The sequence below is a fragment of the Saccopteryx leptura genome, chromosome 3 (assembly GCF_036850995.1).
Source record: "Saccopteryx leptura isolate mSacLep1 chromosome 3, mSacLep1_pri_phased_curated, whole genome shotgun sequence".
Lineage (NCBI taxonomy): Eukaryota > Metazoa > Chordata > Mammalia > Chiroptera > Emballonuridae > Saccopteryx > Saccopteryx leptura.
Window position 1 is genome coordinate 62,416,878 of NC_089505.1, and position 26,448 is coordinate 62,443,325.

At 40.8% G+C, this 26,448-nt stretch overlaps 2 protein-coding genes across 4 annotated transcripts in view; both read left to right on the forward strand.

Annotated features, from left to right (window-relative positions):
* LOC136398981 (zinc finger protein 227-like) overlaps window positions 1-26,448 on the forward strand; it is a 92,996-nt gene that overhangs the window by 27,784 nt on the left and 38,764 nt on the right. The window lies entirely within an intron of this gene.
* Window positions 12,918-25,181, forward strand: LOC136398983 (zinc finger protein 226-like). Of its 3 annotated transcripts, XM_066373691.1 has the most exons (6): window positions 12,918-13,156; window positions 13,505-13,558; window positions 17,656-17,714; window positions 20,257-20,383; window positions 21,734-21,823; window positions 22,993-25,181. In XM_066373691.1, exons 3-6 carry the CDS (start codon window positions 17,700-17,702, stop codon window positions 25,179-25,181), a joined length of 2,421 nt encoding a protein of 806 aa, XP_066229788.1. In that variant the 5' UTR covers window positions 12,918-13,156; window positions 13,505-13,558; window positions 17,656-17,699. The 3 variants fall into 3 exon arrangements, with proteins under 3 accessions (XP_066229788.1, XP_066229789.1, XP_066229791.1); XM_066373692.1 differs by lacking the exon at window positions 17,656-17,714; XM_066373694.1 differs by lacking the exons at window positions 12,918-13,156; window positions 13,505-13,558; window positions 17,656-17,714; window positions 20,257-20,383 and adding an exon at window positions 20,419-20,555.

The following is a 26,448-nucleotide window of genomic DNA, read 5'->3' on the forward strand; positions in this document are numbered from 1 at the left end:
ACACTTGTGGGAATTTGATAATTTAATCGAATGTACTGTTGAGGCAAGATGTTTATATGCTTTTTCCTACTGGTAACAGCAATGCATGTTTGGGGGAGAGAACTATGTCTCAGAATGTAGGTTGTACATCTCTTTGATCTGGAAATCATAAAGTGGGAGTTATGATTATGAGATGAAAATACCAAGAAGATGAGCACCACGTTGATGTCACTGAACTCTTTAAAATGGAAATAAGCACAGAGTGGCGCAGCGGAAGCGTGCTGGGCCCATAAAATGGAAATAAGCACAGAGTGGCACAGCGGAAGCGTGCCGGGCCCATAAAATGGAAATAAGCATACATCTGTAGGAGTTTGAATTTTGATATATTCCTATATTAACCTGAAGCCACTAAAATTGTGGCAGATATTTGTGAGGGCAGGAGAAATATATAATATGGGCTTTGAGGTCATAAATTGTAGCCCTCAGCATAATCAAACATTGATCTTTGTGTCTCTGTGTATGCTTCCACATAAGCATGTGTGTATGTGAGACTTTCTGAATGAGATTAGCATTTGAGTCAGCTGACTCAGTAAATTAGATTGCCCACCCCATATGCGTGGGCCCAATCCAAAATATTGAGGACCTAAGTAGAACAAAAAGAGAAAGGAGAACTTTCCCTTTTTCTTTCTGCCTCCCTGCTTCAGGGGAGCCATAGCTTTTCTGGTCCTACAACTGGATTTTAAACCGTTTACATGTACTGGAATTGGTCCTGGGTCTTCAGTGTGCAAACAGCAGATCATGGGAATTCTCAGCCTTCCAAATTGTGTGAGCCAGTTCCTTAAGTCATCTGCATGTATATGTATCAGACACTTGCTTACCATGCTTCCCTCTTGGAACTGGCACTGGCTACAGTCTTTGGGACAGCCAGATGGACATCATCCTGCAATTTCTTGGAGCATTTTGTCAACCACACTCATTAGGTAGAAGTCAAAGACAAACCCTAGATAAGCAGGAATGGGGCAGCACTACTAGTGGAGACCAATCACAGGGATCAGAGGGAGATTTCACGATCTTTTGAGGAAGGAAGCATAAATTGTGGAGGCCCTTGAGGCACCGGGGCCCCACTTTCCTGGACCTAGGGGTAGTAGCCCTCTCCCATTGCTAATATAACCCCATCACCTTGCAAAGTGCACAATAACAATCCTTGTTCATTTGGTTTGAGCCCTAGTCAGTGTATCCATTTCCAGGGTGGGGACTGCTAAAACAAGGGCATGAACGTCTCAGTGAGATGGTCAGCACCAAAACCCCATTCCAAAAAGATTGGGCTTATGTCACAGTGATTACTACACTGCTAAGTATATTTCCAAGAGTACTGAAAACATATACCCACACAGAAATGTGCAAAAGTATTCATAGCACCAATATTCACAATAGGCAAAAAGTGGAAACAATCTTAATATGTTCATCAACTGTTGAGTGGGTAAACAAAGTAGTGCATTCATACAATGCAGTATTTTTCAGCAATATGAAGGAAGTGAGTACTGATTCATACTAGAACATGGATGAACCCTGAAAACTTGCTAAGTGAAAAAAGACACACAAGAACTGATGTGTGGTATGATTGCATTTATACAAAATGTGCAGAATAGGCAAATCCATAGTGAAAGTAAACTAGTGCTTTCCCGGGGCCAGGGTGGGATAAAGTTGGGAATGAGAAGTGCCTGCTAATGTATAAGGGGAGATCTCTGCGGGTAGATGACAATGTTCTAAGATTAGATAGTGGTGATCATTGTGCAAAATACAAAACAACTTTTTTTGAGAGAGAGACAGGAAGGGAGATGATGAGAAGCATCAGCTCATAGTTGCATCACTTTAGATGTTCATTAATTGCTTTCTCATACATGCCTTGATCAGGGAGCTCAACTGAGCCAGTGACCCCTTTGCTCAAGCCAGCACCCTTGGTCTCAAGCCAGTGACCTTTTGGCTCAAACCGGCGACAATGGGATTGTCATCAACCTCAAACTGGCAACCCCATGCTCAAACTGGTGAGTCTGTACTCAAGTCAAATGAGCCTAGGCTCAAGTTGGCAACCTTGGGGTAATGAGCCAGGGTCCTCAGCATCCCAGGTCAATGCTCTTATTTACTGGGCCACCACCAGTCAGGCAAAACTGAATCTTTCCAAACACAGAAATGCTATCTGATACCCCCAGAGGTGTTAAAATATAGATGTATTAGACCAGCTAAGGTACTCCCAAGGGGAAAACATAAGTAGTGTTACCATACACTAGAACTTAGGGTGCTGAGACATCCAAATGGAGGTGAAGAAGCAGTTACAGAGAAAAAAGCTCTTGGTAAAGTCAACTGCTGTAGCCTTTCTTAAGATCAATCAGACTATTAAATTTAAGTAGGCACTCTCCTTCCCAGGAGGACACCCACGCCTTTCTTCCCTCTCAGGTGTGTATCTCCTAAATTCTAAGAGTTCCCATGAGAATTGCCACCAGGGGAGCAGTGGGCAGCAGCAGCTCGTCCCGGGCTCACCCCTGAACCCGTCTCCAAGCCCCCTTTCCTCTGACCCTCAATTTAGTCAGAGCAGCTCTGCCTGGGCTGATTTCTTTCTATAACATTTCTAGAGGGCCTGTTGCTTCTTCTAGCTTAAGCTTTTACTTGTTTCACTGTCCCAAGCTTTAAAAACAAATTTTTAAAATTATTTTTATTTATTCATTTTAGAAAAGAGAGAAGAGTGACGTCACGGAAATGGCGCCATGAGCAGCGCGTCCAACCTCCCCAAAATCACAACAAATTTATCAACTAGAAACAGAAAAATTTATCCTCGGAGCATTCCGGAGTTCCACACAAACTGAAAGCGAAAGGACTGTTATCACTTGAATCTGAGAGACGAGGGTGTGGAGGAAGCTAACTACCGCAGGGACGTTCATTCAAGCCGCGGAGGGAGTGCGCCTGTGTGCTATCAACAAGACCACCCTCAGATGCCAATAAGAAAGAGGAAATCGAATATTATGGATACAAAAGAAAGAGAGGTAACACAAATAGATGTGGAAAAATCTATGGAGAAAAGACTTAACATATTGGAAGCCTTGGAGCTAAATGACAGAGAATTTAAAATAGAAATCTTAAAAATACTCAGAGATATACAAGAAAACACAGAAAGGCAATTTAGGGAGATCAGAAAACAACTCAATGAACACAAAGAATATATTACCAAGGAAATTGAAACTATAAAAACAAATCAAACAGAAATGAAAAACTCAATTCATGAGCTGAAAAACGAGGTAACAAGCTTAGCTAACAGAACAGCCCAGATAGAAGATAGGATTAGTGAAATAGAAGACAAACAACTTGAGGCACAACAGAGAGAAGAAGAAAGAGATTCAAAAATAATAAAAAATGAGAAAGCCCTACAGGAATTGTCTGACTCCATCAGAAAGAATAACATAAGAATAATAGGTATATCAGAGGGAGAAGAGAAAGAAAATGGAATGGAGAATATACTCAAACAAATAATAGACGAGAACTTCCCAAGCCTGTGGAAAGAACTAAAGCTTCAAATTCAAGAAGCAAACAGAACACCAAGTTTTCTTAACCCCAACAAACCCACTCCAAGGCACATCATAATAAAGATGACACTAACCAATGACAAAGAAAAAATTCTCAAGGCAGCCAGGGAAAAGAAGAGTACAACATATAAAGGAAGGCCTATTAGATTATCATCAGATTTCTCAGCAGAAACTCTACAAGCTAGAAGAGAGTGGACCCCAATATTTAAAGCCCTGAAAGAGAGGAACTTTCAGCCAAGAATACTATACCCATCAAAGCTATCCTTCAAGTACGAAGGAGATATAAAAACATTCACAAATACAGAAAAGATGAGAGAATTTATCAGCAGAAAGCCCCCACTCTAGGAAATACTAAAGGGGGTTTTCCAACCAGATTCAAAGAACAAAAGAAAACAACACCACAAGTAACAGCTCCACCAAGAACACAATAAAACCAAACTTAAACTGTGACAACAAAGGAAAAAAAGGGGGGAGAGGATGGAGATTAACAGTAGCAAAGGACGATGAAGTGCAGAAATACTCATAAGATAGGGTACTACAATGAATATGGTAGGTACCCTTTTCATTACTTAATGGTAACCACCCTTGAAAAAACCACCACAAAAACACTTGATTTAAAAAAGGTAGCAACAGAGGAAAGAAGTATGGAACACAAACAAACAAAAACAAATGATAGAAAAACAAAAGAGAAGAATCAAACAAGATACAAAACTAACAGAAAGCAATTTATAAAATGGCAGTAGGGAACCCACAAGTGTCAATAATTACACTAAATGTAAATGGATTAAACTTACCAATAAAAAGACACAGAGTAGCAGAATGGATTAAAAAAGAAAATCCAACTATATGCTGCCTACAAGAAACACATCTAAGCAACAAGGATAAAAACAAATTCAAAGTGAAAGGCTGGAAAACAATACTCCAAGCAAACAACACCCAAAAAAAAAGCAGGTGTAGCAATACTCATATCTAATAATGCTGACTACAAGACAGAAAAAGTACTCAGAGACAAAAATGGTCATTTCATAATGATTAAGGGGAAGTTGAATCAAGAAGACATAACAATCCTTAATATATATGCACCAAACCAAGGAGCACCAAAATATATAAGACAGCTACCTATTGACCTTAAAACAAAAACTAACAAAAATACAATCATACTTGGAGACCTCAATACACCACTGACGGCTCTAGATCGGTCATCCAAACAGAGAATCAATAAAGATATAGTGGCCTTAAATGAAATACTAGAACACCTGGATATGATAGACATCTACAGGACACTTCATCCCAAAGCGACAGAGTATACATTTTTCTCTAGTGTACATGGAACATTCTCAAGAATTGACCATATGTTGGGCCACAAAGACAATATCAGCAAATTTAGAAAAATTGAAATTGTACCAAGCATATTTTCTGATCATAAGCCTTGAAACTAGAATTCAACTGCAAAAAAGAGGGGGAAAAACCCACAAAAATGTGGAAACTAAACAACATACTTCTAAAAAATGAATGGGTCAAAGAAGAAATAAGCGCAGAGATCAAAAGATATATACAGACAAATGAAAATGAAAATACGACATATCAGAATCTCTGGGATGCAGCAAAAGCAGTAATAAGAGGAAAGTTCATATCACTTCAGGCCTATATGAACAAACAAGAGAGAGCCGAAGTAAACCACTTAACTTCACACCTTAAGGAACTAGAAAAAGAAGAACAAAGACAACCCAAAACCAGCCGAAGAAAGGAGATAATAAAAATCAGAGCAGAAATAAATGAAATAGAGAACAGAAAAACTATAGAAAAAATCAATAAAACAAGGAGCTGGTTCTTTGAAAAGATCAACAAAATTGACAAACCCTTGGCAAGACTCACCAAGGAAAAAAGGCACAGGACTCAAATAAATAAAATCCAAAATGAAAGAGGAGAGATCACCACAGACATCATAGATATACAAAGAATTATTGTAGAATACTATGAAAAATTATATGCCACCAAATACAACAATCTAGAAGAAATAGATAAATTCCTAGAACAATACAACCTTCCTAGACTGAGTCATGAAGAAGCAGAAAGCCTAAACAGACCAATCAGCAGGGAGGAAATAGAAAAAACTATTAAAAACCTCCCCAAAAATAAAAGTCCAGGCCCAGACGGTTATACTAGTGAATTCTATCAAACATTCAAAGAAGACTTGGTTCCTATTCTACTCAAAGTCTTCCAAAAAATTGAAGAAGAAGCAATACTTCCAAACACATTTTATGAGGCCAACATAACCCTCATACCAAAACCTGGCAAGGATGGCACAAAGAAAGAAAACTACAGACCAATATCTCTAATGAATACAGATGCTAAAATACTAAACAAAATACTGGCAAACTGAATACAACAACATATTAAAAAAATAATACATCATGATCAAGTGGGATTCATCCCAGAATCTCAAGGATGGTTCAACATACGCAAAACGGTTAACGTAATACACCATATCAACAAAACAAAGAACAAAAACCACATGATCTTATCAATAGATGCAGAAAAGGCTTTTGATAAAATACAACACAATTTTATGTTTAAGACTCTCAACAAAATGGGTATAGAAGGAAAATATCTCAACATGATAAAGGCCATATATGATAAACCATCAGCCAACATCATATTAAACGGCATAAAACTGAGGACTTTCTACCTTAAATCAGGAACAAGACAGGGTTGTCCACTCTCTCCACTCTTATTTAACGTGGTGCTAGAAGTTCTGGCCAGAGCAATCAGACAAGACAAAGAAAGAAAAGGCATCCATATCGGAAAAGAAGAAGTAAAGGTATCACTTTTTGCTGATGATATGATCCTATACATCGAAAACCCGAAGGACTCCACAAAAAGATTATTAGAAACAATAAACCAATACAGTAAGGTCGCAGGATACAAAATTAACATACAAAAGTCCATAGCCTTTCTATATGCCAACAATGAAATATTAGAAAACGAACTCAAAAAAATAATCCCCTTCACGATTGCAACAAAAAAAATAAAATACCTAGGAATAAACATAACAAAGAATGTAAAGGACCTATATAACGAAAACTACAAGGCATTATTAAGAGAAATAGAAAAAGACACAATGAGATGGAAAAATATTCCTTGTTCTTGGATAGGAAGAATAAATATAATTAAAATGGCCATATTACCCAAAGCAATATATAAATTTAATGCAATTCCCATCAAAATTCCTATGAGATTTTTTAAAGAAATGGAACAAAAAATCATCAGATTTATATGGAACTATAAAAAACCCCGAATAGCCAAAACAATCCTAAGGAAAAAGAATGAAGCTGGGGACATTACAATACCTGACTTTAAACTATATTATAGGGCCACGATAATCAAAACAGCATGGTATTGGCAGAAAAATAGACACTCAGACCAATGGAACAGAATAGAAAGCCCAGAAATAAAACCACATATATATGGTCAAATAATCTTTGATAAAGGGGCCAACAACACACAATGGAGAAAAGAAAGCCTCTTCAACAAATGGTGTTGGGAAAACTGGAAAGCCACATGCAAAAGAATGAAACTCGACTACAGCCTGTCCCCGTGTACTAAAATTAATTCAAAATGGATCAAAGACCTAAATATAAGACTTGAAACAATAAAATACATAGAAGAAGACATAGGTACTAAAATCATGGACCTGGGTTTTAAAGAACATTTTATGAACTTGACTCCAATGGCAAGAGAAGTGAAGGCAAAGATAAATGAATGGGACTACATCAGAATAAAAAGTTTTTGCTCAGCAAGAGAAACTGATATCAAAATAAACAGACAGCCAACTAAATGGGAAATGATATTTTCAAACAACAGCTCAGATAAGGGCCTAATATCCAAAATTTACAAAGAACTCATAAAACTCAACAACAAACAAACAAACAATCCAATAAAAAAATGGGAAGAGGACATGAACAGACACTTCTCCCAGGAAGAAATACAAATGGCCAACAGATATATGAAAAGATGCTCAGCTTCATTAGTTATTAGAGAAATGCAAATCAAAACTACAATGAGATACCACCTCACCCCTGTTAGATTAGCTATTATCAACAAGACGGGTAATAGCAAATGTTGGAGAGGTTGCGGAGAAAAGGGAACTCTCATCCACTGTTGGTGGGACTGTAAAGTAGTACAACCATTATGGAGGAAAGTATGGTGGTTCCTCAAAAAACTGCAAATAGAACTACCTTATGACCCAGCAATCCCTCTACTGGGTATATACCCCAAAACCTCAGAAACATTGATACATAAAGACACATGTAGCCCCATGTTCATTGCAGCACTGTTCACAGTGGCCAAGACATGGAAACAACCAAAAAGCCCTTCAATAGAAGACTGGATAAAGAAGATGTGGCACATATACACTATGGAATACTACTCAGCCATAAGAAATGATGACATCAGATCATTTACAGCAAAATGGTGGGATCTTGATAACATTATACGGAGTGAAATAAGTAAATCAGAAAAAAACAAGAACTACATGATTCCATACATTGGTGGAACATAAAAACGAGACTAAGAGACATGGACAAGAGTGTGGTGGTTACCAGGGGTGGGGGGAGGGAGGACATGGGAGGGAGGGAGGGAGAGAGTTAGGGGGAGGGGGAGGGGCACAGTGAACTAGATAGAGGGAGGCGGAGGACAATCTGACTTTGGGCGAGGGGTATGCAACATAATTTAATGACAAAATAACCTAGACATGTTTTCTTTGAATATATGTACCCTGATTTATTAATGTCATCCCATTATCATTAATAAAAATTTATTAAAAAAAAAAGATTGTACATACTAATTAGCCATGTTTTTAATAAATATACTGTAGTAAGTAAAAAAAAAAAAAAAAAAAAAGAAAAGAGAGACAGTGAGATAGAGAGAAAGAGAGAGAGAGAAGGAGGGAGGAGCAGGAAGCATCAATACCCCTATGTGCCTTGACCAGGCAAGCCCAGGGTTTTGAACCGGCGACCTCAGTGTTCCAGGTGGATGCTTGATCCACTGCGCCACCACAGGTCAGGCTGTCCCAAGCTTTAATAAACGTATTTTCAAAATAAAAAAATAATGAATTTAAGTATACACATATGCTATGAAATTTCATTCTTGGGTATATACCAAGAAAGTCCAAATTCTCACACAGGTCTATACGCAGACAATATGATAATGTTCATTTCATTGTTACTGGCAAAGGCAATGGGAAGAGTAGATAGGTAAGATGTGGGTGCAGAAAATGGAGTTCTATGGACTTGCATCTACTTCTTTAGTTTTGCTATTTGGTAACTTATTGAGATGAACATTTTCTGCATTTTCAGCTTTCCTTCTATTTCAACATGTATGCATTTAAAGCTCAACATTTCCCTCTCTCTATGTTAAAATCTACAGTTCCAATTATGAGTTTGATTTTTTTTACAACACGAATGCTTTTCCTTCTGGCAAAGACTAATGGTTTGCTTATGAAAATAACAACTGCCATTTGCAAATGTCACTGTGTCTCCTACGTGCAAAGCACTGCGTTCAATACATGCCATTGTCCCTAATCCTTTAACAATGTGTAGAGTTAGTCATAATAACTCTGCTTTACAAATGAAAAAATGGAACATAATAAATTTTAAAATTTTTTAAATGAAAAAACTGAGACTCAAGAATTGTTAAGCTCATGGAAGGTCACCCAGCCCACACTGGTAGAGTGAGAACCTGGACCCATGAAATCCTGCCTTCTGAGTCCAGGAAGGCCCTCCCTGGGCCCCTCATGGCCTCTCCACTCACTCCTTTACTGGCTTTTACCAAAGGCTATGCCATGCCATGGTTGAGAAGAGGTTTTGTTTAAAGAAACTGCTACGCATGCACACGCCCGGGCTGGGGATTTGCTGTTTGGTTTGGTTTGGTTTGGTTTGGACTTCCTGAAATAATCACCGGAGAACTTTGGGTAGTGGATGATCTTTTCAAGGTTGAGAAACCCTCTAATGAAGTAAAGTTCAGCATCCTTGAGTATGAACAGCTATTACCCATTCCCTGCGAGTGTCAGGCAGATAGGTTTATTTCTTTAATTGACTTTAGAGAGGAAGGGAAAGAGAATTCACTGGCTGGATCCTGGACACAGCCGCCTGAGGACTGAACCCACAACCCTGGTACACTGGGACCATGCTGCAAGCAGCTGAGTTACCGGGCGGGCAGGCAGATAGTTTTAATCACTCACCAGATACTTCTGGAGAGGCTGTTTCTTAGGGAGCATTTAGATTTAGTCAGTTGTGCTGTCATATATGTCCCCCCAAAATGACAGAGGGAGCTGGGGCTGGTATTAGTGATTGTAAATGTATGGCCTACACTGTGATGACCATGTGGACACTGACCCGGTAAGAATCATGAGCGGTTAAAATGATGTGCCAGTAACCCAACGCGGAGCTCCTCCTCTGCTCACACAAGTGCTCCAGAGACTTCACCTCACCAGCTGCTTTGTGTTTCCGGCCCCTGTTCAGTACCTGCAGATGACATGGCCTCTCCATCCTCTTCAGCACCACAGTCAAGGACACCAGGTCATCATCCCCAGCACATTTGGTAAGTCTGTTTCTCTTTAAAGTGCCAAACTCTCTCGCTTCCCTGGTCTCATGTCACTTCCTCCCCTCCACCACCCCACAGCTGATGAGGCCTCGCAGAATTCCCTCAAGTGTGTACTCACTTGAGGTGAGGAAGAGCTGAGCCGTGGGGTTTAGCAGTTAGGTTTCTATGCATGTAGTTTCCCACCCTTTCCACCTCAAGGCACATGCACATACCACCTGGGATGTCATCTACCCAGCTATCTTCCTTCCTTCCTCCCTCCCTCCCTCCCTCCCTCCCTTCCTTCCTTCCACCACCTGGGATGCCATCTACCCAGCTATCTTCCTTCCTTCCTTCCTTCCTTCCTTCCTTCCTTCCTTCCTTCCTTCCTTCCTTCCTTCCTTCCTTCCTTCCTTCCTTCCTTCCTTCCTTCCTTCCTTCCTTCCTTCCTTCCTTCCCTCCCTCCCTCCCTCCCTTCCTCCCTCCCTTCTTCCCTCCCTTTCCTTCCCTCCTTCTCCTTCCTTCCTTCCTTCCTCCCTCCCTCCCTTCCTCCCTCCTTCCTTTCCTTCCCTTCTTCCCCCCTTCCCCCTCTCTTCCTACCTTCCCCTCCCCCTCCCTCCCTCCTTCTCTTCTTCCCACCCTTCCTTCCTTCTTTTCTCTCTCTCTCTCTCTCTCTCTCTCTCTCTCTCTCTTTCTTTCTTTTCATGAGATGCTATGTTTCTATTGTCTTGTATAACAAAGCCACACCACCTTCAGTACATATGCAATACAAAATAAGAGAAAAAAGATATAGGGCCTGAAATTCCTCTTACCTGTTTTCCTGTCCTTCATATTTCAGTGTTGCTACCTATGAAATATGCTATACAGGTCCTTTTCTCACTTCTTTCTCTCAAGTGTTGGATTTGGGGGAGGTGCAATGACATCTTTTCTTATTCTCTCTCCCTCAAACTGGTTCTTTCTCCTCTTTTTTATTTCTACGAATTGATTTTCATAGATGGAAAGAAACACTGTTCTTTTTCATGCAGGTTATATGGTTATATTTTCCCAAGTTCCTAGGCTCAATATTGGAGTACAGTTCCATCCATCTTCCGTGACATTCCAACTTGACTGCTTCTCTTTGCCACTTGTTCTTGGTGACTACTTGGGCATTTTAGTCTTCTCAGAGCTTCAGTTTACTCATCTGGCTGCAATGAAGGTGTTAGCAGGGTTGTCTCCCCCCTGGTGACTCTAGAGGGAAGTTCACTTCTTGCTTTTTGCCAACCTTTACAAGCTGTACTCCTTCCTTGGCTCCTGGCTGTCTTCCAGCAATTGCATTACTCTGACTCCTCCTTATGGAATCACACTTGCCTCTCTCCTGTGCGACTTTTTTTTTGTTGTTGTTCCCTGACCAGGAACCGAATCCGAGCCACCGCGGTGAGAGCGCCGAATCCTAACCACTAGACCACCAGGGAGGGACTTACTCACAAATGGAAATGTTGGGTCCCTGAGCCTTGATCTCTCTTCCTCCCGTTCAGGTGTCCTAGTTTTGGAGTCTTCTCTGTTTTCTCTCTTTCCCATATGGCATCACTTTTATTCATTGTCTGATTAGTATTCATTAACTACACGGTTGCCTTGTTTTGACCCACACATTAAGATAACGGATAAAAGTGTTCCACACTCCCAGTGTTTTGAGGAATCACTGCACTATAACCTTCAGTGCTTACTTTTTTTCTTCTTTTTAAAATCCTTTTGATCCCCATTCACTCATTGAACCCTTCTCCTCATGCTTCTGTCAGTTTTCACTTTATAAAATATAACTGAAGTTGTTAGTTTCTGGTAACTTGAAACTCTGATCACTATGAAGTGTCCCTCTATATGTCAAGTAATGTTTTTTCTTTACGTTCACTTAGTCAAATATTAGTGTTACAAATTTTGTAAGTATAGAAATAATTTGAGGTGTAGGATGATGGTATATTTCTCTAGAAAGGATTTTCATTTGCTTCTGTAAGAGCCAGGAGATGCTAAGAAAACACGTTCACCTTTATGCCATTTTAGGGATTGAGGCCCTGCCAAAGAATGCCCAGTCCTTCTGCTCCTATTCCTGTGGTGAAGCTCTTTGGGGTTTACCAGGAAGCTTCTGTGGTAGGTAATGGATTTATGTTGCATAGTTCCTCGAACCCGTCCAGAGTACTACTCAGCTTCTCAATGAACAGAATCTATACTCTTCCAACCCACCCAGACTAGAATGGCAATTGCCCGCGATTTTTATCAGGGTATGCGACTCTGTCCCTTTTCCGTTTGGGAATTGTTGTCCACAGGGGCGGTACTGTGGGCGGGTTGTTTTCGCTTAGCATTCTGGGACATGTAGTCCAGAGCGCCCTGTAGTCTTACACCTAATGTACTCTCTGTGACCTTTTTTTTTTTTTTTTTTTTTTTTTTTTTAATTTTTCAACTGATTGAGGGAGAGGAATTGGGGAGGAGAGAGAGAGAGAAGAAGGGAGAGATAGAGAAGCATCATCTCGTTCCACTTAGTTGTTCCATTTAGTTGTGCATTCATTGACTGCTTCTTCTATGTGTTCCGATCAGGAATCGAACTCGCGACCAGAACACTATCCACTGAGAAAAACGGCCAGGGGCGGCCCGCAGACTTTTTTTTAACCTCTGCCTAATTCTGGAAAGTGTATGTAGGTCCAAAAGCTCCGCGTAGCCGCAGACACTTTCAGTCAAGGAGGGCGGGGCTGCGGAATTGTGGGAAATGTAGTTCACGGACTCCGATTAGTCACAGGCACTTCCGCCACAGGAGGACAAGGTAGCTGCCATCTTTCCCCAGGTTGTGATAATTAAGGTCTGCTGTACAAGATCCATTCAAACTTATCCGAAATGCGCTTGGGGTCAACAGCTACTGGCCTTTCATTTGGGGAGAAAAAGGAGGAGCAGCTAAAAAAGGAGGTCTGAGGCCGAGGTGGCGATTTGAGTTCCCTGGGATGGAGCTTCCTTGGTTTGGGACGGCCGGCGCGCTTCGCAGGGTTTGAGGGGCGCATTGGGTGAGTTACATAACATAACCCCTGGATGCCTTCGCTTGCTGTTCTGTAGAAGGGAAATAAAAGTAATACCTTCCTAATAGAATATATTGAGAAAACAAGAATACTGTACTACAAATAAAAGGCTTCATTAAAACTACCCGGCAGATGGGTTGTTATTAATATTGCTATAAATCTCCGACGAGCGTCCATCTCGCACTTAGATTCTGTAGGCCCAGAAAGCCGAATGGTTCGGCATTCCTGGCCTTGTTTTTTCAGAAGGAAGGGTTGACTCTGGGTGGTACCGGGGGGTGGCATTTATGGGGGATGCAAACACAAATTAGTATTTCTCAGCTACTCTCCCTTCCCCAGGCCTGACTTCTCAAAGAGCATTGCTGCACGGAGGAGAAGGCAGCAGAGCCCCACGTGAGTAGGATTTGGCATTCTTCTAAGATAGTCACTTAAAGTGGAGAATGGTGGGATGTGTGTTTGGCCAGGTAGGGGTAATGATTATAACCAGGCCTTAGCTGCTAAGTTCATCTTAAAGCTTTATACAGATGAACACGTTTCTGTCACAGTGACTCTGTAAAGCGATGCTTCCAATTTCCCTGAGTGAAAGATGAGACTTGAGATGCAAGGGTCATGTTTACCCAGGGTAACCGTGCCAGGAGGACGCAGAGCTGGGGTTGGATAGGCAGTCGAGTCCAGCACATGGGTTCATAAATCTCTTTGGTATATTCTTGAAGGTAGGGAACTGTCTAGAAACATATCGGGAAACTAGGTGGGGGCTTGATTGTGGGAACCTTGAGAGCCAGGTTCTGTGGAAGAGTTTTTAAAATAGTTTTCTCAACTGTTTCACTACTTAATTCCAAGTAATGTTTATAGTATTATAGAAGAAACATAATTATTATGGAAAATTAGAGAATGTAGAAATACATAAATAGAAATTTAAATTACCAATAACCTTGGCCCTGGCCGGTTTGCTCAGTGGTAGAGCGTCGGCCTGGCGTGCAGGAGTCCTGGGTTCGATTCCCAGCCCGGGCACACAGGAGAAGTGCCCATCTGCTTCTCCACCCTTCCCCCTCTCCTTCCTCTCTGTCTCTCTCTTCCCCTCCGGCAGCCAAGGCTCCATTGGAGCAAAGATGGCCCGGGCGCTGGGGATGGCTCCATGGCCTTTGCCTCAGGCGCTAGAATGGCTTTGGATGCAACAGAGTGACACCCCAGATGGGCAGAGCATCGCCCCCTGGTGGGCGTGCCGGGTGGATCCTGGTTGGGCGCATGTGGGAATCTGTCTGACTGCCTCCCCATTTCCAACTTCAGAAAACACAAAAAAATAATAATAAAAATAAATAAATAAATTACCAATAACCTTAGGATGTAAAGATAAGCATTGTTAACATTTCTGTAACTCTGGTTGTGTGTATTTTGATTTAGTGGAGGCTGTTTTCTTTGGGACTGCTGGTACACTGAATTGCTTCTCAAATTGTTTCTACAAACCACTGGCATTGGCATCACTAGGGTAGAAATGCCCATCCTTGAACCCCAACCGAGACCTTCTTGATTTAGGATTTCTGCAGATGGGACCGATGAATCTACATTTCAGCAAGATCCTGAGCTGATTTCTATGTACAGGAAAATTTGAGAAATTCCAGAAATACTCTTGTCTGGAAACTGAGGCCTAAAAATGGACCTTGCCAGCTGTCATGTATAAAACTGAGTGGGCCATACCAGAGCCCTACTCAGTCCAATGGTTGCCCCCCCACACACACACACACATACACACACTAATTATTGTCAGGTCTTCAGTCTCCTTGCAAAATCCTGACATGAGCAGAAGGTGGCTGGCATGTATAGAGACAAAATGAACTGAGTTAGGGGTGGTGAAGATATATTTCTCCCAGGCTTTGGATATTAGATTCACTGCTATCTTTTTAATTAGAGGACTTCTGTCTGAAGTAAGAAGATCAATTAGTACTTACTGTTAGTTAATATAACTTTTTATTTTTGTATAACTTTTTACATACAGAAATATTGCAAAAATAGTAGAAAGAATTCTCATACACTCTTTGCCCAGACTCATCAACTGTTTGTTTTGCCTGTTTGCTGTGTTGATGGCCATCAGCCAGATACCCCCAAGGATATACCTGTAATCAAAGAATCAAGTTTGTTTTAGCTTGCTGCAGCAATTAAGCCTACACACCATGGGGAGTTGGGAAGAGGCACTTAGGTGGGGCTGCTTACAGGGTTTTGGTTGAATTAACTGAATTGGGGAAAGTTGTAGGCAGTGAGGTTTTTGTTCTGGATTGGATCCTGTCAAGAAGCAATTTGATGACTTGATATTGTAAGAATTTTTACCTAGAAGTGGGAAAAACAAAATGAGACAGGAGTTGTCAACTGTTAACAAAGTAGTTACTGATGTTAGGTGGGAAGAGCGGTTCTTTCGCTTTTTTTTGTCACTAGAATGTTTTTGTCTCTGTGTTATGGAGTATTGTCATTTTCTTATTTACCACAATCACAGTGGTGGTTCTGTCTGATTTTTGTTCATCAGTTAAAAATACCAAGTTCTAGCTGTTATGACTAGCTTAAAAGAGCTGTTATTCTTTTCTCTTTCACAGCTTTATCATACTTAGATATTTTGGGGGGGTTTTCTGAACCGTTTGAGAGCAAGTTCTAGACAGTGATCAAAATGGAATTACTTACACTGATAACATACGCTATGTAATCCACAGTCCCTATTTTAAATTTTTTAGTTTTCCCAATAAGGTCTTTCAGCAATTTTTCTTTTCTAGTTCAATGTCCAGTTCAGTTACATACATTGCCCTTAGTTTTTTTTACATTAGTCTCATTTAATCTAGAATGATTCTTTAGGCTTTTTCTTTTTGATATTTGAACACTACTGGCAAATTACTTTGTAGAATGTTTCTCTTTTTGCTTTATCTGATATTTGTTCATGGCTAGATTCAGCTCAGCAGGGATGCTGTGGAAGCAGTGAGACAGCCTTCTTGTGCATCCGCTGAAGCAAATGCCGGTTTGTTGGTTTGTCCCAGTTGGTGGTCTCAGCTAATTATTATTATTTTTTAATTCAGGTGAGAGGAAGGGAGATAGTGAGACAGACTCCTGCATGCACCCCAACTGGATTTCACCTGGCAACAACCCCTGCCCGGGATCAATTCTTGGACCATCTGGGGCCCAAACTTGCAACCGAGCTATTTTTAGCACCTGAAGTGGAGGCTCCACGGAGCAATCCTTGGAGCCCAGGGCCAACATGCTCGAGTCAATCAAGCCATGGCTGCGGGAGAGAAAGAGAGAGAGAAGTAGGAGGGGAAGGTGAGGAGAAGCAGATGGTTGCTTCTCCTGTGTGCCCTCACCGGTACTCAAACCTGGGACATATACACGCCAAGCCAATGCTCTACCACTGAGCCAACTGTCCAGGGCCTCAGCTTAGTTTCCTTGGTTAAGGTATCAGCCAGGTTACGTTTTTTCCTTTTCCAATTAATACTTTGAGTCGGTGTAGCTATCTTATTCATCCCCAAACTTTTACCAATTTTAGCTTCCATTGGTGGTGTTCTAACTATATTTCATTCTACGTTCATTAGTTTGCATATTACCATGACTGTTGGAAAAGCTTTCTCTTCTCCCCTATTTACTTCTTATATGTTCCCATATTTTTAACAATAGATTTATAACACAGATTCCTGGCTTTTAAATTTAAATTAGGTATGGACTATCAAACTATTTCTTTTATTGTTGCAGAGTCATGGATCTTAATTTTCTTTACCTCCATGCATATTCATTAAAAGGGCACTTCCTGCTTTAAAAGAAATTCTACACATTTTTATACCTTCTATAAAAGTTGTCTGTGTCAACTTAAATATTATCGTTAAAGTAACATATTATTGAAAAAACAAAATCAGAGGTTTTTCAGAAGTTTTAAGAGTCTCTAACATGATAAAGCAACAATCCCTGAACAACATGCAACTTACACTATTCTACTGGTAAAAATCACATTTATAAGAGTAATATCAAACTGTAGAAGGTCATCTGCTCTACTGTGGTTGCGAAGAAGTAAGAAACTCTTAACAGTGTTCTAAGAACTTTTTACCTTATGGTGACCCCATTATTCTCTCCCGCTTGTAGATAACAAATTTGAGGTAAAAAGATGTCAATAATTTCCCCAAGATGACACCATCAGTGACTAGGTTAACCATTATTTCAACCCGTGCATATTAACTCCAGCACCTGCCTTATTTTGTCTCAATTTACACCATATAGCATAAGAATTACTACAGAAGAAGCTGCAGGCACACTGGTGGGGGCCATTGTGTGTGGTTGGGTGCTGGTCCCTGAACTACTGAAAGGGGCAGGGCAGGTGGGTGTCCGGCCTCCATGCCAGTGCTTTTCATCAAGCTACATGTAGCGGCTGCCACCCCAAGGAACGGCCACCTCTGCAAACTCACGGTGAGCACCGCATGACTTAGTGACATACTGAACCGGTCTCCACTGACTTCTTTCTCCTTTCCCAGGCTGTCTTCTTAGAACTCTGTTTCTCCAGAAGCAAAAAGAAACAATGAGTGTGTTCAAGGTGAGTAGGGCTTGTCTTTTTGCTTTTTAATATTTACTTTATTGATTTTGGAGAGAGAAACAGACAGAGAACATCGATCTGTTCCTGTGTGTGCCCTGACCGGGGATCAGACCGGCAACCTCGGCGCTCCGGGACAATGCTAACCAACCCAGTTACCCAGCCGGGGCTGCCTCTTTGCTTTCAAACATGCTGTGTCAGTACCCAGATACTGGACACAGTGTTTCTCTTTCAGGGAAGGCCCAGGCATTTGAGGAGTGGTTGAGCGTGTCAGTCACTTGTTTGTCCCTTTTAAGTTTAATTGCTTTTGGTTTTAGTTTTATTTCATCATTTCTTATTTTACAAATAAGAGAAATTAATAGAAATGAAAAACATCTGCCTTACTACTTCCCTGCTTACAAATTGGCTGCTTTTATTTCTATAATCTCTTTATCATATGTATTCATATTATGTATTTGTATTCAGAACATAGATACAACTTTAAATTGATATTTACATTTAATGCCTGTATATTATGTTATATAACATTCACCTGACCAGGTGGTAGTGCAGTGGATAGAGCGTCGGATTGGGACGCAGTGGACCCAGGTTCAAAACCCCAAGGTCACTAGCTTGAGCACAGGCTCACCAGTTTGCGCGTGAGGTCTCTGGCTTGAGCGTGGAATCTTAGACATGACCCCATGGTCACTCGCTTGAGCCCAAAGGTCTTTGGCTTGAAGCCCATGGTTGCTGGCTTGAGCAAGGGGTCACTCGCTCTGCTGGAGCCTTCCGGTCAAGGCACATATGAGACAGCAATAAATAAACAACTGAGGTGCCACAGTGAAGACTTGATGCTTCTTATTTCTCTCCCTTCCTGTCTGTCCCTGTCTGTCCCTCTCTCTGTCTGTCTGTTGAAAAAAAAACTATATAACATTCATTTTTGTTATATCATGCTTCCTTAAATTTATGTACCTATTTTTTAAACTATTCTCTATTCATAAACATTAGCTTTGGATTTTTACAGTTTTAGGAACACTATAATACAGTTTTCCTGCATTGAACGTTTTTCTCAAAAAAACAATTCTAAAAAAATACTGCCCTTTTTGTCCTGAAAATACTAGGTGTTCAAAATAAAAAAAGTATGTTTTATATGTGATATCTCAGATTCTTTTTGTAGAATGTTCAAATATGGTCCAGTGTATCAGGATCAAACTGCTGCTTCACACAGAAAAAATACTGTTAGAAGTTTTCTTAATACAAGAACTAGATTCCACTCCCCTATGCCTGAGTCATGCCGTGTGTATTTTTCTTTGTGTATTTTTTTTAATCCAAGTAATATCATATATGACCTTAGTTTTAAAAGCTCAGTGGTACTAGAGGATTTGTCACTGCATTAACACTTCCCTTGGTTTTATCTTTATATTTAATGTAAAGAAAATAGTAGGTTATGAAAATAAGGAACCTGCTCATGTTTACACAGAAAAGCAAGTCGAAGTATTCTACTTGAGTGAAATACAGAAACAGGAGGAAAGAGAGTTTTCATTCAGAGATCTGGCAAGCCCTTTCGATTTATTTCTACATACAACATTCCTCCTCACCTGGTCCCCACCCCCAGGGGAAGGCAAGTGCCGTCAAACACTTAAGGCCCTGGCTCAGTGGACAGAGCATCGGGCCAGCGTATGGCCATCCCAGGTTCAATTTCCAGTTAGGCTGCACAGGAGAAGTGACCGTCTGCTTCTCTTCCCTTCTCTCTCCCCCTTTTCTCCCTCTTCTCCTCCCATATCCAGTGTCTCGATTGGTTCTAGTGTGGCACTGGGTGCTGAGAACAGCTTGATTGAATTGAGCGTATTAGTCTCAGGTACTAAAAATGGTTTGGAGCATCGGTCCCAGACAAGGTTGCTGGGCGGATTCCCGTCAGGGCACAGGCAGGAGTCTGCTTCACTATCTCTCCTCTCAGCTACACACACACACACACACACACACACACACACACACACACACACACCAAAATACTGTTGGGACTAAAATAGTAAATGTTTGTGGGGCAATTAGCAATATTAACTAAGAGGTAGAATCTTTTTAGTCGGGATACCACAGTTAGAATTCTATGGATTTTACTCATACCAGTGCTCAGTGTGAGAGCACCAGATAAACATACAAAGCTTTTTTTCTTAATTTGTTTTTAGAGAGAGAAAGGGAAAGAGAGAAACATTGATTTGTTGTTACACTTCTTTAAGCAATTATTGGTTGGTTCTTGTATTTGTCCTGACTGGGGATCAAACCCACAATCTTAGCATATCGGGACAATGCTCCAACCAACAGAGCTACCCAGCCAGGGCGCAGAGCTTTCTTTTTCATAGCAGCATTTTTGGCAAGGCTGCAGAAAGTCAGTATGTGACATCAGCAAGACAGCAGGAGACAGGCTAGGAGAGCTACAGATTGTTCAAGGGCCAGAGCAACTTCCCACCCGTCCTCCTCACCTTCTCAGTACTGTCCCTCTTCCAGTAGACATTGGGTGTAAGAATAAGGTGTATGTGTAAGAACAAGGTGTCTGTGTTTGTTGTAGGAAGCTGTTACATTCAAAGACGTGGCTGTGGCCTTCACGGAGGAGGAGCTAGGGCTGCTGGACTCTGCCCAGAGGACGCTGTACCGAGACGTGATGCTGGAGAACTTCAGGAACCTGGTCTCCGTGGGTGAGGAGAGCCTTCCTCTGGAGAAGGGATCTTCGTGACCTTGGGGTTAAGGCTTTGGGGCTCTTGGAATGGCTCCCTCATTTGGGGAACTAGACTTTTTCCAATTCCTGTAAGACCCAAGAGGATGTTTCTTGTCTTTCTAAACAGAAAGTTTCAAATCGAACTATAAATGGTCAGTATGCTGCTAATACCTTGTCTATATTTTTGTAAAATTTTACTCTTGTAGCCCTGGCCGGATGGCTCAGTTAGTTAGAGCATCATCCCAATGCACAGAGGTTGCCGGTTCAGTCCCTGGACAGGGCACATGCAGGAACAGGTTGATATTTCTGTCTCCCCCAGGTCCCTCTTCTCTCTATAATCAATCAATAAATCAAAATCTTTACATTTTACTTTTTCCCATTAGTGAGTTGTAAACCAGTGTATCTAGTCCTATCTGTAATTTTTAATATAATAGGATAGGCCGGCCTGTGGTGGCGCAGTGGATAGAGCACCAACCTGGAAGGCTGAGGTCATTTATTCAAACCCTGGGCTTGCTCTGTCAAGGCACATACAAGAAGCAACCAGTGAACAGCTAGAGTGAAGCAACTACTTCTCATTCCCTTCCCCCACCCCTCTGTAAAATCAATAAATCTTTAAAAAAAATAAAATAGGCTAAAAAATGTCAGAGCTCCTAGGCCCTGGCCAGATAGCTCGGTTGGTTGGAGCATCATCCTGAAGCACAGAAGTTGCTGATTCAATCCCCACTCAGGGTACATACAGGAACAAATCGATAGTCCTGTCTCTCTGTCTTGCTTTCTCCTTTCCATGCTCTAAAATCAATAAAAGAAACATTAAAAACTAAAAGAAAGAAAAAATATCAGCTTCAAAATAAAAACAGAACATTGCAGCTAAAAATTGCATGAGTGGTCTGAGAGCCACGGGGAGGAGATTTAATGAAAATAGACATTGGTTAAAAATGGGCCATTTACATGGCCTCTGCCTCAGGTGCTAGGATGGCTCTGGTTGCAACGGAGCAACAGCCCTAGATGGGCAGAGCATCGCCCCCTGGTGGGCGTGCCAGGTGGATCCCGGTTGGGTGCATGCGGGAGTCTGTCTGACTGCCTCCCCACTTCTCACTTCAGAAAAATACCAAAAAAAGGGGGGGGGGCATTTGACTTCTATTTTTGTAATTAACTTCTATACATATGTGTCTGGGTCATGAAATAAATACTATTTTCTTAATGGGTTATAAGAAAAGATTTTTGAAAACCATTGCTTTAAGTTTCTTGTATATACAGTTAGAACTTAAATTTGCAGTAAATTTTAGCTCCAATGTAGTCATTTGAAACTTGTAACCTTGTGTGTTCTCAGGACATCAACCCTTTAGACAAGATATATCACATATAGAAAGAGAAGAGAGGCTTTGGGTGATGAAGACACCCCCAATGGAGAGAAATTTAGGTAAGAACCAAGCAATTGTGAGTTCTCATAGTTAACTATATCTATTTCTTTCTCATTATCTCTATCTTCTAGACCTTTATATTTTTCCTGAATTATTTCAACAGCCTTCATACTGGTAACCTACTCACAGAACGTAGCTTGTGAGTTAGTCTTTACCTTAAAAGAATTGCCCAGCTGCATCCCATTTGCTTCCTGTAGAGTCCACATCTATAATAAGAAATGGATCTTACATCGTCACCTCTACAAACATTTTATTTGTGTAGATTTATATGTAAGACTTTAGAAGGCATTTTATATAATGAAACCTTTACTGTTTGTGATGATTCTCTGATCATTTCTCCTTTGTTTTTTCTAAACACATATCACAAGCTATTGTGTTTATTTCACAGCTCACTAATAAAGTGCATTCTCATTTTGGAAATCATTCTTGTTAAAGTCCAGTGTATCTCCATATAAAATTTTTCATTCTGTTTTCAAAGAGACAGCATTCTTCTCCAGCCTCTAAGTTTTGATTCCTATGTGGGAAGATAAAAACATGTTAGTATAAAGGCCTCAGAAGAATCCAGGTCCTCAAGCTTCTCTTTCACTCCAAGTGATTCTTAGCACCTTTGATTTATCCTCAGCATTAAATGTCTTGGTGTGCTGCTGCCTTTACTGCAGCCTTTCAACTTCTCAGCCAACTATACTCCCCAGTCCTTTTTCTATTTCAGATACCTTCCTTGTAAAAGCACTTGCTTCTATCCCTTGGTTTAAACTTAAGGGGATTTAGAGTTATAGAGAATCCCAAAACCCAACTGTGACTCATCTATGTACATTGTTTGATCACCTACTAACTGCCAGGCACTGTTACAGCTGCAAGCACTCCAAAATGCTTGTTCTTATTGATCCTGTGTTATGGCATAAATGACATAGAATTTATGAAAAATGATTTAAATAGTATGTCAAATGGCAGTCATTTTGTTTTAAATGGGTTTCATTAATGCTAAGTGGTTGGGACCACCTTCTGGTTTCTTTCAGTGTATAATCCAGGGAACTTCAGATGTACAAAAAAGATTAGCTGAACCATTCCAAGATTCATTAAAATGTTATATTGTGTCTTAAGTGTGAAATCTTGAATATTTGAATGAAGCTTTCATTTGTCCATATCTCTGAATTCTTTGTCTGTATAGGTGAGAGTGATCAAAGTGAGTTGAGAACTGTTCGAGACAGAGGACCACACGAAGAGCTTCCCTGCTGGCAGATCTGGCAACAAATTGTAAATGACTTAACAAGGTTTCAAGACTCCATGTTAAATAGTACTTGGTTCCACAAACGAGGCAATTCCCCCTGTCAGGTTGGGGCAGGACCGTCTATTCAAATTTCTGAAGATGAAAACAGTATACTAAATCATAAAATGGATGACCCCAGTGCCACTGGAAATCCAGAGTTTCAAACTTGGAGAGTCCGGGGTTCCTGGAGGAAAACTTTCCTGACTGAGACACCAAATTATCAGAATAGATATCAGCAAATTTCTATGAAAAATAAACTCTGTCAGTATAAACAGGATACTGACACCATCAGTTGGGTATCACATTGCCTCAATGATTGTGGAGTATACACAAGTGAGAAATCTTACAGCTACAGTGAATATGGAAGAGACAGCGTGAAAATTTCAACATTGGGTCAGAATAGTAGGATTCACACAGGACAAAAATCTTACCAGTGTAATGAGTGTAAAAAAACCTTCAGTGATCTCTCCACCTTTGATCTTCATCAGCAAGTACATTCAAAAGGGCATTTGCATATATGTAGTGAGTGTGGAAAAGGCTTCTGTTATAGATCAGTTTTTTATATTCATCAGAGAGTTCACATGGGAGAAAAAAGCTGTAAGTGTGATGATTGTGGCAAGGAATTCAATCAGAGCTCACATCTGCAAAATCATGAAAAAGCCCACATCGTAGAAAAACCATTGGAATGTGAGGAATGTGGGAAAGGCTTCAGTCGTAGATCTGCACTTACTGTTCATTGTAAATTACACACAGGAGAGAAACCGTATAATTGTGAGCAGTGTGGGAGGTCCTTCAGTCAGGCCTCTCATCTTCAGGACCATCAGAGAGTCCACACTGGGGAGAAACCATTCAAATGTGATGCCTGTGGTAAGAGCTTCAGTCGGAATTCACATCTTCAGTCCCATCAAAGAGTCCACACAGGAGAGAAACCATATAAATGTGAGCAGTGTGGGAAGGGCTTTATTTGTAGCTCAAATCTATATATTCATCAGAGGGTCCACACGGGAGAAAAACCCTACAAATGTGAGGAATGTGGTAAAGGCTTTAGTCGGCCCTCAAGTCTTCAGGCCCATCAGGGAGTCCACACTGGAGAGAAATCATACCTATGCAATGTGTGTGGTAAAGGCTTTACTCTGAGTTCAAACCTTCAAGCCCATCAGAGAGTCCACACTGGAGAGAAACCTTACAAATGCAATGAGTGTGGGAAGAGCTTCAGGAGGAACTCTCATTATCAAGTGCATCTGGTGGTCCACACAGGAGAGAAACCATATAAATGTGAGGTATGTGGGAAAGGCTTCAGTCAGAGTTCATACCTTCAAATCCATCAGAAGGCTCACAGTGTGGAGAAGCCTTATAAGTGTGAGGAGTGCGGGCAGGGCTTCAATCAGAGCTCACGACTTCAGATTCACCAGCTGATTCATACTGGGGAGAAACCATACAAATGTGAAGAGTGTGGGAAAGGATTCAGTCGGAGAGCAGACCTTAAAATTCATTGTAGAATCCACACAGGAGAGAAACCATATACTTGTGAGGAGTGTGGGAAGGTCTTCAGGCAGGCCTCAAATCTTTTGGCCCATCAGAGAGTCCACAGTGGAGAAAAGCCATTCAAATGTGATGAGTGTGGGAAGAGCTTTGGTCGGAGTTCACACCTTCAGGCCCATCAGAAAGTCCACACTGGGGAAAAGCCATACAAATGTGAGGAGTGTGGGAAGGGCTTTAAGTGGAGCTTGAATCTTGACATGCACCAGAGGGTCCACACGGGAGAGAAACCGTATAAATGTGGGGAGTGTGGTAAGCACTTCAGTCAGGCCTCGAGTCTTCAACTTCATCAGAGTGTCCACACTGGAGAGAAACCGTACAAATGTGATATATGTGGTAAAGTCTTCAGCCGGTCTTCACAACTACAGTCTCATCAGAGAGTTCACACCGGGGAGAAACCTTACAAGTGTGAGCTATGTGGTAAGAGCTTCAGTTGGAGATCAAATCTGACAATTCATCGCAGAATCCATGCTGGTGAAAACTCCTCTAAAAGTGATGGGGCTGGTAAGAACATGAGAGAGTCCACACAGGGGAAATGTTTTATAAAATGATTTTTCAAAAAACCTCAAGTGTCACGTGAATTTTTCCAATCATCAGGTTTAAAAGAAACATTTTTTCTTAATTAAATCAAGTGTTTCAGCCATAGTTTTACATACCCAGTAGTCAAGAGGCTACACAGCAGAGAACCCTTGTAAATGTAAGGGTTTCGGTTAGAACATTGACCTTTATTAAATGTTAAGAGAGAGGCCTTAAAAGGGTAAGAGTTTTATCAGGCTTATACAAAAGTATGATGGACAAGCCAAAATTAACACCCACTAATATGTAAGCTCCGTAAGTGCGGAGACCGTTTTTGTGAATCTACGTAGTCTTACAGTCAGGTACTTCATGGGTGTTCATTATTTGTTAAATTAATGAATAGGAAAAGTATGTTTGAAAATTGTGTTATCACCTCCAAAATTTCATTAAAGCTGAAATTTGAAGAGGAAACCTAAATGTAGCTGTAATAAAATGGACTCAGGGAGACAAAGTTGGAATGTTAGAAAACCAGTGCTGCAGTGTGTGGGGTCGGCACTGCCCTGCTGTGCGGGCGCTGTGCTCCCTCACTCCCAGCCTCATCACGTCAGTCCTGTTGTCTTGGCCTGTGTCTGGTTGCTATTAAACATGTAGGGAAATGCGGGCTGCTGGGATTTGAGGGCAAGGAAGAGATTGTGACAGTGCAGTCAGACCTTTTACCAGTCGGCATCAACCTTTTGTGTTCTATTGATTTTTGTAAAGTAAAAGCAATTCTTTTTTGTGATAGTACACACTGACTGAAAATTGGAGCTTATTAATCATGCAATAGAACATCACACAATTGATTTTTTTCCACCAAGGATGTCAAAGTAGGGATTTAACATCCCTACTTTGTGAGTTACTGACATTTCACAGCCAGTGAAAGAGAGTTGCTCTATTATAATGTTGGATATTCACTATTCACTCCCAGTGTGCTGGGCTTCTCTGACCTTAACTGTCATCTACACCAGTGATTTTTAATTTCTGCTGCAAGAGGCACACTGATGTGCCACATTTAAGTTGGAGGCACGGATCTCTTTTCCCTTAGATTTTCAAATTTAAAAAATAGTAACAGCTAAAACAATGCCATACAGTATGAATGAATGAAAATTTTATTTTTATGTCAGATTGGCCCCAAATCACTTTTTTTGGTGTGTCGCAGAATTTTAGTAATAAGTTCACATGTGCCACGCAATGAAAAATGTTGAAAATCACTGGTCTGCACCAAAGATTAAACTTCTAGCTGTGTATCCAATTTTCTTAAAC

Bases quoted from the DNA above. Each gene is read 5' to 3' on its own strand.
- LOC136398983 (XM_066373691.1), top strand. The intron at 20,384-21,733 runs GTGAGGAGAGCC...GTGTGTTCTCAG, and splicing joins CAGGAACCTGGTCTCCGTGG to GACATCAACCCTTTAGACAA. The intron at 21,824-22,992 runs GTAAGAACCAAG...TTGTCTGTATAG, and splicing joins CCCAATGGAGAGAAATTTAG to GTGAGAGTGATCAAAGTGAG.